At 48.8% G+C, this 19,574-nt stretch overlaps 1 protein-coding gene across 1 annotated transcript in view; it reads right to left on the bottom strand.

The window, feature by feature from the left end:
* Nucleotides 1-19,205, bottom strand: part of KCNK5 (potassium two pore domain channel subfamily K member 5) — a 99,673-nt gene extending 80,468 nt beyond the window's left edge. Inside the window, exon 1 of the mRNA XM_033935477.1 lies at nucleotides 18,813-19,205. Coding sequence (XP_033791368.1) covers nucleotides 18,813-18,998 — 186 coding nt within the window. The 5' untranslated portion in view covers nucleotides 18,999-19,205. The remainder of the gene's footprint in view (nucleotides 1-18,812) is intronic.
* Between the last annotated feature and the right edge of the window lie 369 nt (nucleotides 19,206-19,574).

Raw genomic sequence — 19,574 nt, 5'->3', positions numbered from 1 at the left:
ATGTTCACCTTCCCTAACCCAAGGGCCTGCCGTTATAAAGACTTTCTTGGACAGGACATTGGAGTATCAGGCAGGGAAGATAAACGCCTGGATAAGTCCATTGATTGCTGAAGCCTATTTTTATTTTTCATTTAGGAACTTATGAAAAACTTATTTCATGAACAAGAATGCTGATTTTTACTATTTACAATGGTGTTTTATATTTCAATTGTTAATTTCTGTTTAATGTATTTCAATTAATGCTGTATTGACGGTTGTATGCAGCAGTGTGTTTGAAATTTGTATTTTCTGCTGACTAGTTTCAGTTTTCTCTGTTGTAAACCGCCTGGAACTGTTGGAGGGGCGAGATACAAGAAAATAAATTATTATTATCTATTCTAGTGTATACTTATGAAGGGAAATTTGACACACCACTGGGCCGTGGCACCGTTTGAGACACTGTCTTAGACTCAGTCAACTACTAACAAACCCCATAAATATATCTCTTAAAACATAATAATAATAACAGTTTATATACCACAGGACCGTGAAGTTCTATGCGGTTTACAATGATTATAAATGTTACAGATTGAGTAGAATTAACATAGTTAAAAATCTATTGATTAACAGCTCTAGAGATCAGTTATTGTGGGAGAGATTTTGTAAATCAGCTTCCTATGTACCGTATTTTCATGTAGATAACGCGCACCCGTGTAAAACGCGCACACGGGTATAGCGCGCGGGAAACCGAAATATGTAAAAAAATTTCTGTATACCGAGCACACCCGTATACCGCGCATGTTGCCCCGACTCTCCCGTCGCCGCCCGACTCTCCTTTCGCCCGCCCCGACTCTCCTCTCCCCCTTGAAGTCCTGTCCCCACCCTGAAAGCCTGATGCCCCCCCCCGACGTCCGATTCATCCCCCGCAGGACCGCTCGCACCCCCACCCCGAAGGACCGCTCGCACGCACTCCCACTCGCACCCCCACCCTGAAGGACCGCTCGCACCCCCACAGCCTCCCGACCCCCCCCATCATGTAGAAGCTCCTACCGGTGTCCTGCTGCTTCCTCTTGGCCGTCCCGGCCCTTCTGTGAGCCCTGCGCCTGCGCTGCTTCCTCTTCCAGCGGTCCCGCCCTTTCTCCGACGTCAAGAGAAAGGGCGGGACCGCCGGAAGAGGAAGCAGCAGGACACCGGTAGGAGCTTCTACATGATGGGGGGGGGGGGGGGTCGGGAGGCTGTGGGGGTGCAAGCGGTCCTTCAGGGTGGGGGTGCGTGTGCGGGTGGGAGTGCGTGCGAGCGGTCCTGCAGGGGGGTGAAATCGGACGTCGGGGGGGGGAACTATGTAAAAAAAAATTTGTATAACGCGCAAGGTTATGCACGGAATTTTAGGAATAGATAGGTGTCTCCTAAATTCCCCATAGGTATTGGCAAGCGTAAGTAATTGTTTCAGATCGTTGCCCCATAATGCTGCTTGATAAGAGAGAAGATGTTGGTGATGTCTTAAATTTACATCCTCTAACCGCAGGAGAAACAAAATTCAAGTTTGAACTTCTCTTATATCTATTGGTTGAGAAGGAGAAAAGGCCGGTTATGTATCTGGGGGCTAGGCCGAATAGTACCTTAAAGCAAAAGCAGCCAAATTTAAAACTTCACACGTGCCTCCATCGGCAGCCAATGCAGGAGTCGGTAGGAGGGAATTATATGATTGAACTTCTTCAACCCAAAGATCAGCCCGACTGCCGCATTTTGCAGTAGTTGCAATCGCCGCATATTCTTCTGGGAAAATGCCAGATAGGCGATATTGACAAAGGGGAAAAGGCCGCTGTGTCACAAGGAGTCCAACATGCTGCAGCCATATTGATCACAGGAGCTCGTAAATATGATCACACGACGCCTTCTCCTCGACGACTGCACTGGCTGCCGGTGACATTTGGAGTGCAATACAAGATTGCCATAACCAGGGCTGTGGAGTCGGTAGATAAATGTTCCGACTCCGACTCCTCGGTTTTTTGTACTTCAGACTCCGACTCCGACTCCAGGTACCCGAAATTTCCTCCGACTCCGACTCCACAGCACTGGTTAATTTTCAGATCGTTAAAATGGAATGTCAAGTTGAGAGAAATGAGCATTTTCGACACCACCTTCTTTTTGCTTTTAATCAAGGTTCTAAGGCCGCAGAAGCTGCTCGCAACATTTGTGCTGTGTATATAGTGGGTGCTATAGCTGAAAGAATCGCTCGTGATTGGTATGCCAAGTTCAAAAATGGAGTCGGTAGATAAATGTTCCGACTCCGACTCCTCAGTTTTTTGTACCTCTGACTCCGACTCCAGGTACCCGAAATTTCCTCCGACTCCGACTCCACAGCACTGGTTAATTTTCAGATCGTTAAAATGGAATGTCAAGTTGAGAGAAATGAGCATTTTCGACACCACCTTCTTTTTGCTTTTAATCAAGGTTCTAAGGCCGCAGAAGCTGCTCGCAACATTTGTGCTGTGTATATAGTGGGTGCTATAGCTGAAAGAATCGCTCGTGATTGGTATGCCAAGTTCAAAAATGGAGTCGGTAGATAAATGTTCCGACTCCGACTCCTCAGTTTTTTGTACTTCTGACTCCGACTCAGACTCCAGGTACCTGAAATTTCTTCCCGACTCCTCGACTCCGACTCCACAGTCCTGGCCATAATGATTTGTCCTCAATTTTTGTACAGTACAATTCCTGAGTATTTCAAGGAAAGGGTGATTGTTTACCACCCAAAAAAAAAAAAAAATCTTTGCACTCTGAAAATTCAGCTTTGCCGAGGGGCAACGTCAATCCAAAATTTGTAGAAACTTGTGTAATGGCCTTATGTTGTGCTGGGGTAAAGCTATGGAGTTTGCTGGTAGGACACTTAAGGAAACGTGCTGACAGAGGAACTTTCAGAAAATTACTTAAATACACAATTGTTTGTAAATGCTTTTTTTTAATAGGGTCCGACTCACTTCGATCAAAGATTTTATTGTGAATTTAAATCCTGGATGTTTGTCTTTTTGTATTCGTTTTAAGCATTATGTACATTTGATCTTATGTAAACCCCCTGGGGCTAGACCAGTGGTCTGAAACTCGCGGCCCGGTGGCCATATGCGGCCCCCCAGGTACTATTTTGAGGCCCTCGGTAAGTTTATTTTAATCACAAAACTAAAATAAACAGTTTGTTGATCATATGTCTCTTTAGCTATAAATTACAATATTATTATTAAGACTTAGTCAAAAGAAAAGATTTATAAACTATGAAGAGTTTTTACCTCATGCAAAAATGTCATTTCTGTAATAAGACATTAACTATTTTTTCCTGAGGCCCTCCAAGTACCTACAAATCCAAAACGTGGCCCTACAAAGGGTTTGAGTTGGAGACCACTGGACTAGATGGTATAGAAATTAAAAAAATTAAAAAAAAGTATATCCTGTTCTTTCCATTTCTACCAGACATCTGATAATGAGGCCTCATAAAATATCTCAGACCCAGAAGACAATTATGGTGCTGCTGTGCTGTTTGTCAAAAGAGTAATGACAGTTTCCCTGAGAAACCTGAAGCCCAAATACTGCAAGAGCAGCTGGAAAGACTTCAGAGAATGAGAGGGCAGCAAGACACTGCTGTCATCTTGGACTGTAGAGCATACAGCTGCTTTTAATACCAGAGGGAGAGTTAGTTCCTGGAATTGGCCAATGCCTGCGCCCTGTATCCTGACCAGTGGTGAATGCTGCTTAACCTCTTCAATTCGCATGAATTATAGCTATGCGAGCACACTCTTTTCTGCGCCAAGGCATGCGTGGGGGTGGCTAGACTCAAGCTGATGACAAACCCAGCTATCTAGAAAGGTGCACACTTCCAGTCCCTTGGCGCTGCGTCTCACCATATGTACTAGTTCGAGACCCAGTCAGCGAGGTTCCGTTAAGAGGAAGCAAAAACATTTTTTCTTCCACGTCTTGCCAACCACGCACAAGGAAGACTCTGAAAGTGCCCCAGTTCGTTTCTTTTGAAGCCTTTTAAGTGCAGATTAACTAGTGATGCGGTGGAAAGTTCCACTGTGGCCTCTTCATGACAGCTGAATGCAAAGATCAGATTCTCCTCCGATACCGTGCAGAGAGAATGGCCCCTTTCCTGTCTTGCTTATCTGAGCACACTACAACCCTTAAAAAAAAACAAAAAAAAACTCAACAGCTGCTCAGCAAGGGGATCTTGCATACCCTCCCCCTACCACCCCACCCAACGCAGCAAAGACTATAATCCTCACACCCATTTCTTGTTCCCCTCCTCTTCTGAATGTTGAAATATTAATAAGACAGCCACGCTGACTGCCAAAATACCACATGACTTGTTAGCATGGAGAAACCATTCTCCTCTACCCAGTGGACCCCATCCATTAGGTACGCTGAACTAAGGCTCTAGGTATATCTGTGAAGAGCATTTCTAATGACAAACAGCACAGCATCACCCGATTCAATTCACAATGGCAGAGGCGAGGAGTACAGAAGGCTCCCCATGTAAAGTGACAAACAAGGAAGGAAGGACGAACACCCAAAAGGAAGTCAAACCGCAATATGAGCCCTTCCTGAAACTTATTTCAATAGTGTCTGCCTTACACAGCTGGACTCTTCCTTGGGGTCCAATTTGGACCTCAATACATCCATAATCTTTAGCACAGCTCAGGAAGCCACATCCGACTGGATGACCTGCTGCCCACACAGAAGCCCAGCTGTTCGATTTAAGAGGGAGGGGAAAAAAAAAAAAACCCCAAAACAAACAAACCCAAACAGATAATGCCTCAAACCATTCAAGAAGGCGTGGGACAGGCATGGGGGATCTCAGAGAGAGGAAGAGATAATGAAAGGAATTTAAAAAGCAGAAATAAATGGAAAAACGTAATTAATTTATTTAGGTATTTATATACCACATATCAATGTAGTATATAAATACAATCAGGCACTCTAGCATTTTCCCTCTCTGTCCCAGTGGGGTCAAAAATCTAACGTATCTGGGGGCAATGGAGGATTGAGCGACTTGCCCAGGGTCACAAGGAGCAGCACGGGATTTGAACCCACAACCTCAGGGTGCCGAGGCTGTTGCTCTAATCACTAGGCCACTCCTTCCTTTATTCTGTACCAACTGCTTATTTGGTTTGTATATGTGAGCTACAGTGAGAGGAGAGGAAGAGCAAACAAAGCAGACACAAAGGAGACCTTGTGAAAAAGTAGCCAAGAGAACAGACCTACCTCCACTTTTAGCCTGCTTTATTCATTTCCCAAATAGTTATCCAACAAAGTAAACCCTAAAATGGCCTGTGCCATCTCTAGCAACCGCTGGCCTGCGAGACAAGCCACATGCGCACACCAAGCACTTGTGGGCTCTTCATAATTGTTTCACCTTACATTACATTAGTGATTCTTATTCCGCCATTACCTTGCGGTTCAAGGCGGATTACAGAAGAGGATTTCTGGACATGTCCAGAGCGGTTCACAGCAAGAAAAATTAATACATACGATGTAGATAAGATAACATAAAAGTAAAAACAAGCAAGTAAAATTGGAGTACACTTCTCCCTCCATATTCGCGGTTTCACATATTCGCGATTTTTCGTCGGGTGACTCCGCCCCCCCAAAATTGCATCATGATTAAAGTTCCTTTACTTTTGCTGTACTGTAAAAAAAAAGTTTTACACTCTGCTTCCATGCTTTTTCCTACAAAATCGAAATGTCAAAACTTTCACCCTGAAAATCACTGGTTCACAGCGTGCACAGTGAAAAACGCTGCTTCCCAGCATCCATAGAGTGAAATGCTGCTTCCCAGCATGCATGGAGAAAATCGCTTGCCTGCTTAAAGCTTTCTGAATCGCTGCGTGCATGCTTAAAAGCTCTTGAATCGGTGCTTGCCTTTCAACAAAACCGCAAATAACTATTGTATATGTTATTTGCGGTTTTAATAACAAAACCGCTATCTTTTACAAAAAAACGCAAATAACATATACAATAGTTATTTGCGGTTTTTCCTTATTTGCGGCCATAGCGTATCAACCGCGAATAAGGAGGGAGAAGTGTATATCAATTAAGAAACATAGATAAATTAAAACGGGAACGCTTCAGAGGTTTGAAATGTTTCATACAGTGTTAGTCAGTCTTCATGGATTTCTTGAATAGCAGGGTTTGTATTTCTTTTCTGAAAGTTTTGTAGTCTGGAGTCGCGATTAGTAGATTGGAGAGTTAGTGGTCTGGTTTTGCTGCCTGTGTGGCTAGAAGGCCATTGTACACTGCCCTTATCTACTTTCCACATGTTGAAAATGCCAAATAAAGAGTAGTATCGTGTTTCCCCGAAAATAAGACCTAGCATGATTTTTAAAGATGCTCCTAACATAAGCCCTACCCCCCAAAATAAATGATGCAGCAGAGGGAAGGCCGCGAAGCAGCCTATTCAAAGCACTGCCGCCGCCGCTGTTTTTGGAGGCCTCGGAGAGGAGGTATGTCGGTCTCATGGTGGGAGAATCGGTGGGGTTCTGCTACACAGAGGGATGGGAGGAAGGGGAAGGAAAGATGTTGCACATGGTGGGGGGGAATGGGTGAGAGGAGAAGGAAAGATGCTGCACATGGTGAGGGGGGGAAATGGGTAAGAGAGGAAGGAAAGATGCTGCACATGGTGGGGGGGGAAATGGGTGAGAGGGGAAGGAAAGATGCTGCACATGGTGAGGGGGGGAAATGGGTAAGAGAGGAAGGAAAGATGCTGCACATGGTGGGGGGGAATAAGTGAGAGGGGAAGGAAAGATGCTGCACATGGTGGGGGGGAAGGAAAGATGCTGCACATGGTGGGGGGGAGAATGGGTGAGAGGGGAAGGAAAGAAGCTGCACATGGTGGGAGGGGGGGAGAATGGGTGAGAGGGGAAGGAAAGAAGCTGCACATGGTGGGGGGAGAGAATGGGTGAGAGGGGAAGGAAAGAAGCTGCACATGGTGGAGGGGGGAGAATGGGTGAGAGGGGAAGGAAAGATGCTGCACATGGTGGGGGGGAATGGGTGAGAGGGGAAGGAAAGATGCTGCACATGGTAAGGGGGGAATGGGTGAGAGGGGAAGGAAAGATGCTGCACATGGTAAGGGGGGAATGGGTGAGAGGGGAAGGAAAGATGCTGCACATGGTGGGGGGAGAAAAGAGAGGAAGAATTGGGGTGGAGGAGAGGAAGGGAGAGATTTGATGTAAATGAAAAAAAAATAAATAAAATAAGACATCCCCCCAAAATTAGCCCTAATGTGTTTTTTGGACCCCAAATTAATACGACACTGTCTTATTTTCAGGAGAACACGGTAACTGTTCAGATTAAGTCTCCTCAGTCTGGCAAAATGACTACCTTCTGGTGAAGCCTCACAAAGGCGGTCTGCTTGATGGTAAGTGAAATGGTGCCCGAGAAGGGTGAAATGAGGGAGTTGGAAGTTGAAGTCTTTATCCCTCCTTATCTCCAAGATGATCACAAAAAGTTCTAGGAAAAACTTCCAAATATCATTTTGGATGACCGGCTGGAGATTGTGGTTAAAAGGTGGCACAATTGAACTCTGGGTAGGCAAAATGGAGAATGCTGAACAAAGTTACCCTGGAATGAAAGGCAGATACACATAGGGCAGCCCAGATTCCACTGCAAAAGTTACACTACAATACAATTTCCATTTGTATACACTTCTCCCTCCAATATTCGCAGGGGTTGAGGGGCAGCCGGCCCATGAATATGGAAAAATTGCAGAATAACCTTAGGGCTGACTCTTGACCCACCCCCGATTCCCTCATCTGTCCACTGTACGTACTTTTTAAAAACCTGGTGGTCTAGCGGTGAAGCGGGCCAGGAGCAATCTTTCTACACTCCTGCCCCGTGAAGAGCCGGGCACAAAAAATAAAAAATGGCTACAGCGAATTCCCACAAGACCATGGGAACTTATGGCAGTCATTTGTGTTCCCAGTTCTGCACAGGGCAGGAGCGTGGGAAGATCGCTCCTGCCCCGCTTCACCCTTAGACCACCAGGTTTTAAAAAGCAAGTTAAGTAGAGAGGTCCGGGAGGTGGGGGTGGGTCACCCAGACAAAAACCATGAATAACTGAAGTCGCGAGTTCTGAACCGGTGAATATGGAGGGTGGGGGGGGATGTATACCGCCAATACCTCCATGAAGTTCACAGCAGTTTACATAAATAATTATGGTGATACAAATTAAAAACTAGTGTTACAAGATTTAGGAACCAGGATGCAAGGAGGAAGACTCAGGACCAATGTTAGGAAATTCTTTTTCAAGGAGAGGGTGGTAGATGCCTGGAATACCCTCCAGAGGGAGAGGAAAAAGGTGACAGAATTCAGAAAAGCGTGGGATAAACAGAGAATCTCTAATTAGAAAACGAAGAATGCAAATTAATGAGCTACGGCCAGTACTGGACAGACTTGCACGGTCTGTGTCCCATATGTGATGATTTGGTGTAAGATTGGGCTGGGGAGGGCAGCGATGGGAACTCCACTAACTTGGAACATGAGGATGTTACTGGCCAGACTTTATGGTAGATATCCTGCAAACAGGATGGTTGGGTAGGCTAGAGAGATCTTGGATGGCAACTTCAGCATTTGGAACCCAGGACAAGACCAGGTGGACTTTACAGTACGACCCAGAAATATCAAGGAAGAGACAAGTTAATTTAATCATGTACAGTGGAACCTTGGTTTACGAGCATAATTCGTTCCAGAAGCATGCTCGTAAACCAAAATACTCGTAAATCAAAGCGAGTTCCCCCATAGGAACAAAGGAAAAAACTCGCTTGATATGTTCCCCCCCTCACCCCGAGACCAGCGGCGCTGCTTCACCCCCCCCCCCCCCCAAAGAACGGGCATTGCTCCCCCCCCCGCGCGAACCGGCACCCCACGCCTGAACAACTTCAAACTTACCCCCCATCCCCCATCTGGCACCGGCACGCAGCCCACAGGACATGTCGGTGCCGCTTGAAGGAGTTCCAGCCTCATGCAGTGCCTTGAGCATCTGCGCATGCTCAAGGCCTTCTAATTCTCCCTCTCGCTGAGATTCTCGGAGATCTCCGAGAATCTCGGCGAGAGGGAGAACTAGAAGGCCTTGAGCATGCGCAGATGCATGCTCAAGGCCCAGCAGAGACAGGAACTTCTTCAAGCAGGACACGTTCTTTGGGCTGCATGCTGGTGCCAGACGGGGGGTAAGTTTGAAGTTGTTCGGGCGGGGGGGGGGGCTGTGTGAACAAAGGGGGAGTGATGCCGGTTATCAGGCGGGTGCTTGCAAAGCGAGTCAACACCCGGTTTGCGAGACAAGACTTGCGAGAATGTTTTGCTCGTCTTGCAAAACACTCGCAAACCGGGTTACTCGCAAACCGAGGTTTGACTGTATTTGTAATGGGTATAACCAATGGGTAGACAGGATGGACCGTTCAGGTCTTTTATCTGCCGTCATTTACTAAGTAACTATGTTACCTGGCAGAAACCCAGAGAGTAGCAACATTCCAGAGCTGAGATTGTGATGTCATAATGCCTCATTCCATCAATGGCTAAGAGCCAACCACAGCAGTGATGTCACAATGGCTTGATTAGATGGCACCTAGGACAATACCAGACTTTATAGTCTACGGCCCAGAAATATCAAAGAGACAACTTAATTTAATCACGTATTTTTAATGGGTATAACTAATGGGCAGGCTGAATGGACCGTTCAGGTCTTTATATGCCGTCATTTACTATGTTAGTAATTATTAGTAACAAATTTATGAAATAGCAGTTAAAATGGCGAGTCTGCCGGGACAAATGGGAAAATATCTACGAGTACCTGATTATTATTCAAATGTATTGTAAACCACTTTGGGTTAATCTCTTCTTGAAAAGGCGGTCAATAAATAAATAAACATGGAATTTTCAGAGAGCAAATATGGGCATATATTCCCTTTGAAAATTGGTGTACCTTATGCACATATCTTCCATACACTCATGGGGATAATTTTATTACAGGACGCTTATGTAATAAATAAAAAAAAAGCACCAATTTTAAGACTATTCCTGAAGTCAACATTTGCCTATATAATATAGGCTCTCAAATCCAGCCCTAATGCATTTTCTTTTAAATAAAATATACATGTACATCCAGGGCCAGCTCACGAGGTTGTGGCACCCCAGGCTAGCTTTGCTTTTGTGCCCTCTATCTCCTCAACAATACCACCCCCTCCCCCAATGGGAATGTTTCACTCAGTTTGAAAAGTGTATATATATATATATATATATATATATATATATATATAAAAAAAAGGAAGAAAGTTTGTCCCTTTTTCCTGGTTGGATTATCCATGGCAGGGGGGGGTCAAGGTGACATGGAAAACTAGAAAGGTATGGGGGAGACAAAATATCACACTTTCCATACATTCAGCCTAAGGCTCTGATTGGCCCAGGTGCTTAAGACTGCAAAGGTGTCTCAGGCCGCTTCAGCTTCTGTGTGAAGCTCGAACTTGAAGAATATGGCCTCAAACAAAAATCAGCCTCCCACCCTGAAATCTTCTGGTTGCCAGTTGGTCCGAGACCAGACTGGACCTCTACCCCCCCAAACCGCGAAAGGGAGAGGCGATACACAGTCAGCACCCTGAAAGTCTCCTAAAAGAACCACTGCAGGTACCATAGAAACACAGAAAATGACGGCAGAAAAGGGCCACGGCCCATCTAGTCTGCCCACAATAATGGCCCACCCCCTAACTACCTCCATGAAGAGATCTCACATGCCAATCCCATCTTTTCTTAAAATCTGGCACGCTGCTGGCCAGCCTGAACTCAATCTCCTGAAACAAAAAATCAGCTTTGAGGGGGGAACGGACCCCAAGCTCCAAAAATATTAAGCAGGCAACACAGAGGGATTGGCCTGCCAGTTGCAGACCCCAAATCTGCTTTTCCCAGGCAGAGTGACCCCAGAAATACTGAAAACTCTGTCTGAACACCAAAATCCTCCAAATTTGAAGAAAAACCCAGAAAATAAAGTTTTTAAACAAAGCAGATCAGACACATACCTTACTGGAAGGAAAAACTGAAGAGGGCAGCACACGCCTTCGAGGAAGGAGGAGGAGTTGAAATCAACCGATTGATACCTTCATGCAAAGCTACCCACTTGTCCAGAAGGACATGCCTATTGCACTTGGAACGGGCCTTAGTTTGACGTCCGACATGGCAGCATATCGCTATCCCTCCTCCACTCGGCCGAGCGAATAGGCTCGCTACACCAGACATAAGCAGATCACAGATCTCCTTGCGACACTCCTCATCTTCCTCACCCTTACTACCTGACCCAAAACACAGGCCGCAATCTTCAAGAGCCCTCCACGTTCAGAGAACTATTCCTGCATCTCCCTCTTCCCTGCACGGCCAGATCCAGCTGCACCTTTCCCATCGGGCAGATTAAGGCGATCGTGCCGACTGACAGCGTTCTCTAAGGATCAGCTAAGGGGGGGGCCCCTCTAGCCTTGGCTCCAGACTCAAACTTTGACATCTTGTAGCTGCAGACAGGCTCTTACTGGACACAAAGCAGCTCTTTCATCAGGGTTATCAGGCAAGTGAGCTGGATTTAAGTCAAGGGCATTTCAGCTCCACCAGCTTAAAAATCCAGCTGACTAGCAATAGTATCCACAATCACCCAGCACCAGGCATCCTTAAGGCATAAAAAGGGAAACCAAAAATATTGATTAGACACAGATAATAATTAAAAAAACAAAAAAGGTGCTAGGTCCTTGCTCTCACCCTCCAGCCCTGGCCTCGTGAGCCTTGCAGAGAGATCAGAGGCCTCCTGAAGGAACAGCATGAAGCAGGGCTGCCTAAGTCCAGTCCTCGAGATCAGGATATCCACAAGGAACATGCATGAGAGAGATTTGCATACCAAGAAGGCAGTGCAGGCAAATTTCTCTCATGCATATTCATTGTGGATATCCTGAAAACCTGGCCTGCCAGTAGATCTTCAGGACCGGACTTGGACAGCCCTGGCATGAAGGCTATTGGGGGGGGGGGGGGGAGGGTTGGAGAGAGAGAGAAGAGGAAGCAAGCAATTATATACCATGCAAGCTGCCAGCACTATACTCTAGTGCAGTGGTTCCCAGCCCTGTCCTGGAGGACCACCAGGCCAATCAGGTTTTCAGGCTAGCCCTAATGAATGCATGGAGCAGATTTGCATGCCTTTGTCACTTCCATTATATGCAAATCTCTCCCATGCATATTCATTAGGGCTAGCCTGAAAACCCGATTGGCCTGGTGGTCCTCCAGGACAGGGTTGGGAACCACTGCTCTAGTGCATTGTCTCTCAAACTTTGCGCCGTGGCACAGAGGTTTGTGCCCTGAAGAGATTCCGGGTGTGCCACGAGAGATTCCAGAATTTTACATTATTTTTTAAAAATTCCCTTCATAAGTATACACTAGAATAGATGTGCACGTCGCGTACGCAAGAGTCTGTCAATATTACGAGCGTCTGCGCGCGCCAAGGATACAACCGTCCAGACAAGCATCAGACAAGTATTGACATTTTTAACCTCCAGCCACTATCCTCCTGTTACCGAGCTACGTTAGATCTGGGGGCCATCCCAGTTTGAACCTGCGGCAGGCTTTCCAAAAAAGCACACCCAGGCTAGATCAACACACGTGACCCGTGCACGTTTAACCCCTGCACATCCGGATCCCTTTGCGATTCTTTCTAACCGCTCTCTCTAAATGAAATCCCCAGAGTCCCTTTTCGGTCCTACAGGCTTTCACCTCCAGCGGAGACCGTCTTTCCTGTGCATGAGATGGATTAGTAGCAATATATTACTGAAGTACGACTAACCCTTTGATGACCCCCTCTTCCCCCAAAAAAGAGTCTACATACATTTTAGAACTCCCCACACACCAGTCATTTGAACTAAGACCAATGGGATGGAGAACCATCATGGCAACATTCTGTTCTCCATCACCATGAATATATATTCTGGGTCACTGATCTGGGTAATTGATCGATGGAACGGTCTTCCACGTCAGGTAGTTGAGGCCAGTACCACGCTCGACTTCAAGGGACATTGGGACCGTCTGGTGGGGTCGCTCTAGAGCAGGGGTCTCAAAGTCCAGTCGGGTTTTCAGGATTTCCCCAATGAATATGCATTGAAAGCAGTGCATTCACATAGATCTCATGCATATTCATTGGGGAAATCCTGAAAACCTGACTGGATTCTCCAGCCCTCGAGGACCGGAGTTGCCCATCCCTGACATAGACACTCTAATCCAGGGGTCTCAAAATCCCTCCTTGAGGGCCGCAATCCAGTCAAGTTTTCAGGATTTCCCCAATGAATATGCATTGAAAGCAGTGCATTCACATAGATCTCATGCATATTCATTGGGGAAATCCTGAAAACCCGACTGGATTCGGCTCTCAAGGAGGGACTTTGTGGACCCCTGTTTGAAGTGTGTCACCCAGGGGTGGGCAACTCCGGTCCTCAAGGGTCGGAATCCAGTCAGGTTTCAGGATTTCCCCAATGAATATGCATTGAAAGCAGTGCATGCACATAGATCTCATGCATATTCATTGGGGAAATCCTGAAAACCCGACTGGATTGCGACCCTCAAGGAGGGACTTTTGAGACTCCTGCTCTAGAGGAATGCTTAAAAGATGGATTCTCGAGGAGGGAGGGTTCTTGAGTGGGCAGACTTGTTGGGCCATTGGCCCTTTTCTGCCGTCATACTCTGTTTCTATGTTACCACAAGGGAGGCCCCATCTGAGCTTAGCTGCAGAGGAAACCCAGAAGAGGCGGGGGAAGGTAAGTACAGTGGCTGGCTCCTCCAAAGGAGGGCAGCGCCCTTGGGATGAGGCCGATTGGTCCTTGAAAACTACCGGCATGTAATTTTAGTTTTATTTTTTAAGCAGTTGTTATTCTAACTTGAGCAACAAATCAATCAAGGCTTTGTTACCGTTTTGAAACGTCTTATCTTTACGAACTTCGGGCTCCTTTTATAAAACTAAGCTGCGTTAGGGCTTTAAAGCGCGGAATAGCGCTCGCTACAATGCCGCGCACGCTAGACACCCAGCGCCAGGCATTGAGCTGTCATTAGTTCTAGCCGCGTAGCGCAGGTTAGCACACGCTAAAAACGCTAGCGCACCTCAGTAAAAGGAGCCCTTCGATTTTCGGCTGCGACAGAAATTAAATTTAAAAAAAAAAAAAAAAGTGATTGCTGATTAGCAATTCTATTCTAACTACTTTAGTTTCACCATCGTTACAATTACCCATACATAGCTTTAAAGAACTTTAATAAATAACTGTCAAATTTAATTTTTTTGTTGGATTTGTAAATGTGCTGCAAAAAAGCATTTGCTCCGTTTGCTGTGCCAGAGTTAAAAAAAGTCCGAGACACAGCTCTACCGCTACATAACTTTTCAAATCCTGTTTTGAGTCAAAACTAGAGAGTTGCATGGGGACAGAAATCCCACCCATCCCTGCCAGGATCCTCTCCATCCCCACCAGGATCCTCTCCGTCCCCACCCATCCCCGCCAGGATCCTCTCCGTCCCCACCTGTCCCCGCCAAGATCCTCTCCGTCCCCACCAGGATCCTCTCCGTCCCCACCCGTCCCCGCCAGGATCCTCTCCGTCCCCACCCGTCCCCGCCAGGATCCTCTCCGTCCCCACCCGTCCCCGCCAGGATCCTCTCCGTCCCCACCCGTCCCCGCCAGGATCCTCTCCGTCCCCACCCGTCCCCGCCAAGATCCTCTCCGTCCCCACCCGTCCCCGCCAGGATCCTCTCCGTCCCCACCCGTCCCCGCCAGGATCCTCTCCGTCCCCACCCGTCCCCGCCAGGATCCTCTCCGTCCCTGCCAGGATCCTCTCCGTCCCCACCCGTCCCCGCCAGGATCCTCTCCGTCCCCACCCGTCCCCGCCAGGATCCTCTCCGTCCCCACCCGTCCCCGCCAGGATCCTCTCCGTCCCTGCCAGGATCCTCTCCGTCCCCGCCCGTCCCCGCCAGGATCCTCTCCGTCCCCACCCGCCCCCGCAAGGAATTACTTCCATCCCCGCCCGTCCCCATAAAAAGCAGCAATTACTTCTGACCGTCCCCACCCGCCCCCCGCCAGGATCCTCTCCGTCCCCACCCGTCCCTGTCAGGATCCTCTCCGTCCCCACCCATCCCCGCAAGGAATTACCTCCATCCCCGCCCGTCCCCATAAAAAGCAGCAATTACTTCTGACAGGATCATCAATTCCACAGTTTCTTTTGTGTTTGCGCTGTTGTTTTCCTTGTGGAATCTCTTTGGTGGAAGCCTTTTTTTGTTTTCTGTTCAGGTAATTAACTTATAAACCCCCTCTTTTACTAAGGCTGACGTGTCCATTATATTATATGGATGAACTCTGCTTCCAAAGCCATCCATCCCCGTGGGAGTCCCATGGGTTAGGGGGGGGATTCTCACGATCCCCGTTCCTGTGCAGACCTCTAGTCAAAACAAGTCCTTTCCACAGAAGAGTCATGCTGTAAAAAGGTTTGAGGAGTTCCAATGTTGTGGAATAAAAAGGGGGTAGGGGACGAAAGGAATCCTACTTCCTGCAGTCGGAAAAATGGACCCAAATATTAAGTAGGTGTCTAAAAGGGGGATTTTGAGTGCCCAGCCGGCTTACACATCTACTCAGAATCCATTGAGATCGACAAAACACCTTGGGCAGGATGCACTAAGCTCCGACCCCACAGTACGAAATGCTGAGCACAGTAGCACGCAAATTACCGTGGAATGCCAATTATCCGGACTATCCTCGGCAAAGGGTAGTCGGATAATCAAAAATCCGGATGAGTGGGCATCAATATTAAAAATATTATTTCTTTTGTTCTTAATTGTTATTTAAAAAAAATACCGTCAGCACATCTCCCCCAAGAAAAAGCACCACCAACCCCCTTCCTGGACCCCAGAGGAAAGACCCCAGGCCTATTTTGTTTCCCTGGTGGTCTAGCGGTGCGCGCTGGAGCGGGAGCGATTCCTACTTGCTCCTGCCCATGCTCCTTCAGCGACTAAAATAGCTACCGAGACTTTCTCTGGGTCTGGGGGGTTGATGGTGTGTCTGGGGAGGGAGGGAGAATGCTCTCTCTTCTTGTAGGGGGCGCGCTGACAGTGGGGGAAAGTTTCCCGGTTTGGAGGGAGGGTTGGGCTGACGGCAGAAGCACAGAAGAAACACTAGTGGGAGAGAGAGTGATGGGGGGGGGAAGGTGGACTGAAATATTAACTATGAGCCCCTGAAGCAATCCGGAGAATTGGACATCTGATTGATCAGCGTTCTACTGTATATGCATGCTACTTGTGCACCGGTAAAAAAGAGGGGACGAACTGTGCCTGGCGCCCGCTCAGAAGAGCAATCGCTAGGCACAGCTCTGCCTCCTCCTACCTGCAGCCACCCTTCTTTTCTCTGCCCAGCCATGATCAGCTGAGCGCCAGCACAGGGGAGTGCAGCGGCCACAGGCTTTCAATTGGGGCTTCCCCTGCCAGCTCCTGCTTTGGAGCCAGCAAAGGCATTTCTGATCAGCTGCTTTTTTTTTTTTTTTTTTAATGGACACAGCTGCTCCGTGCGCACAACAGACGCACAAGAGCTGTGCCAGTTAAAAGAAGAAACCTCCATTCCTCCGAGTTCGCCCCCCCCTTCCCTACCTTCAATTCAAGACCTGCTGGACGAATGTTCACTCATTGGCGTAGAAAGGGGTGTGCGGGGGGAGGGCAGTCTCCCCGGGCGCCATGTGGATGGAGGCACCGACACCCCTCCTCCTCCTCACGTGCCCCCCTTCCCCCATATATCTAGTTGAAAAACTTGTTTACGGCAGTGAACCACGTGCTCTTCGCGACCGCGTCGGCTCTCCCGCCGAAGTCACTTCCAGGTGCCGCGCTTAGGAAGAGCCGACGGAGTCGCGAGGAGCACATCGTTGACCGCCGCGAGCAACATTAGCTACAGGGGAAGGGCATGCGCGAAGCAGGCGGGATCGGGGACGGCGCGGAGATGAGGGCGGGGGAGGGGTGCCACCGCCCGGTCTCGCTACGCCACTGCATCCGCTCCCTCCTGGCAGACCTGCCACCCACCCATGCTGGCACCAAACCCACTCCCTCCTGCTGGCAGGCCCCTTCTTCAGAACGACGGGCCTTCCCCGTGCATGGTGGGGGGCTGCTGACAGGAGGAGTGGGCATCCCTCCTGCCGATCTATAGTTTAAAGTATGGGGGGAAGGCGGTCAGGGGTCCAGTATCAGAGCCACTAGACCACCAGGCTTTGTTTTTGGGCTTGGCGGGGGGAGAAAATCAGGGCCGTTTTCTTTTCGGTGGTGGGTTTAGGCTGCTTTAACTCTTTCTGTCAGCGCCCGAGCCAGGCACGGACAGGAAAGCGAGGCTACGACAGCTCAGACCCTGCTGAAAAAAAATTTGCCAGTAGGAAAACGGGCAAAAAGTTTAGAGTATCGCCCAAAGCGCTCGCTTTTAATGCATTTTAGGGAAATTACTGGAGGCTGCTGCAAAGCACGGAAAAGAGAAAAGACCGGGCTAAGCCAATGGGCAGCTGAAATGATTCGATCTGGTCTAGCGTTGGTTGTTAAAAGGCATGGCAAGCTTAGGGCAGTATTAAAAGAGGGCAGAGGAAAGCAGAGAAAAAGGAGGATTCTGCAACCTGACATTTTTAACCTGCAGCCACTATCCTCCTGTTGCCGAGCGACGTCACATCTGGGCGCCATCCCAGTTTGAACCTGCGGCGGGCTTTCTCAAAAAGCGCACACAGGCTAGATCAACACACGTGACCTGTGCATGTTTAACCCCTGCACATCCGGATCCTTTTGTGATTCTTTCTCTCTCTAAATGAAATCCCCAGAGTCCCTTTTCTGTCCTGCAGGCTTTTACCTCCAGCGGAGACCGTCTTTCCTGTGCATGAGATGCCAGGGTGCCAACTAAAAAGGGATGGATTGGTAGCAATATATTACTGAAGTAGGACTAAGCCTTTGATGACACCCCCCCCCCACCCCAAAAAAAGGCCCCATGTGAGTTTGGCTGCAGAGGAAACCCAGAAGAGGAGGGGGGGGGGCAGGTAAGCACAGTGGCTGGCTCCTCCAAAGGAGGGCAGCGCCCTTGGGGGGGGGAGCCCTAAGCTCCTCATTTTCCCCATGGGGACAACTTTTTCTTTCCGGAAACTTAAAATCTGCTTTGGTGGCTACTAAAATGACACATCAGAGAGTACCACTCGGGTCTTTATCTGCCGTCATCTACCACGTTACCCCTCTTAAATATTTGGGCCAAGGCGCGCGCCTACTTCGCCTATGCCTTCACCCTGCACCAATTTGCACACGGGAGTTGGGACTTTTCCGTGACAAAGTTGCAACAGGGCGGAAAACGAGCCAGAGAAACGACAATCCGTTCGCCACGTGGAAACGACACAACAGAGGCGCGCGAGACGGAAGCGCTCGGGGCATTTTCGTTTCGGAAACGAAACGAACCTTTTCCAAAACTTCCGACCCAACGACAAACACACACGGCGATGGCTCGTGCGGGTTTTCGTCGCCATTTGCTCAAGTCAAGGCACAGCGAGAGACACTCAAACTCAAAGAAGAGCTTACGTTCACCCAGAACAGTTTAGCGACTGCAAGATGCTGCTTGGTAGGGTTTAAGTTCGGAGGGGTTCAGTGTGCCGTTGGCCAGGGTGGATTTTAGAATCCAACGAACTCATTTTCAGTTCTGGGGGAGGTTCAGGGCCAAAAAGCAGCAACGAAACAAAATCCGAAAGCGAAACGAAACACCCCAAAAAGGGGTTCCGAGAGCGAATCGCTTCCGATCCGAACCGTCTCCCCCTACCTGCAGGATCTCGTCCAGGTCCTTTTGGGTCAGGCAGGTGTACTGGCGCAGGATCGCCTCCTTCTTGCTCTTGAAGTTGCTGGTCGCCGCCTCCAGGTTGGGCTCCTCCAGCACCTGGAAGATCGCCGCCCCGATGGCCAGGTAGAAGATGATGGCCGAGGTCAGCAGAGGCCCCCGGTCCACCATCGTTGCCCGGCCGGTCCGCCCGCTAGGGCGGGCAGCCGCGATCGCCCCGCACAGCTGCTCGAATCCGCTGTGGGGCTGCCTCCGGGGCGCATGCGCGAGCACAGGTTGCACTTGCGGGGCAGCTTTATTGGGGAGGGAGGGAGGTGGGGGCTGGGCGGGTTCCGGCTTCTCCCCCAGTTCCCCGATCGCAGACACGTGTCGAGAGAAGCGAGGTTCCCCCCCCCCTTCTTTCTGGTATTTGTAGTGAATGGGGAAGAGGCAGAGGAGAGGGGTGGGGCCAGCAGATCCGCCCCCGGGGGGAGGGGGCAGGTGCAGACAGTCTCCAAAGTTTGCAAGCAAAATGGTTAAGGCTTCTCCCAAAGTCTCCTAGGACGGGGAGGGCCCTGTTGACCATTAATGAGGAGGGTGGATCCGGCCCTTGAGCTTGCCTCCTAGTTTTGCTGCTTTGCTGTTGGCTCCCTCTTTTTAATCTGAAGATTAACTCAGCTTTCAGAAAAAGGGGAAATTACACATTGCAGAGACGAGAAGAGGGAAAGGAAGCAAAAGTGGGGGGAAAAAAGGGGAAAACAAAGCATC

This window comes from Geotrypetes seraphini, chromosome 3 (genome assembly GCF_902459505.1).
Source record: "Geotrypetes seraphini chromosome 3, aGeoSer1.1, whole genome shotgun sequence".
In the NCBI taxonomy this organism is placed as follows: Eukaryota; Metazoa; Chordata; class Amphibia; order Gymnophiona; family Dermophiidae; genus Geotrypetes; species Geotrypetes seraphini.
The sequence above is the reverse complement of the archived record's forward strand: the minus strand, read 5'-3'. Positions and strand labels throughout refer to the sequence as shown.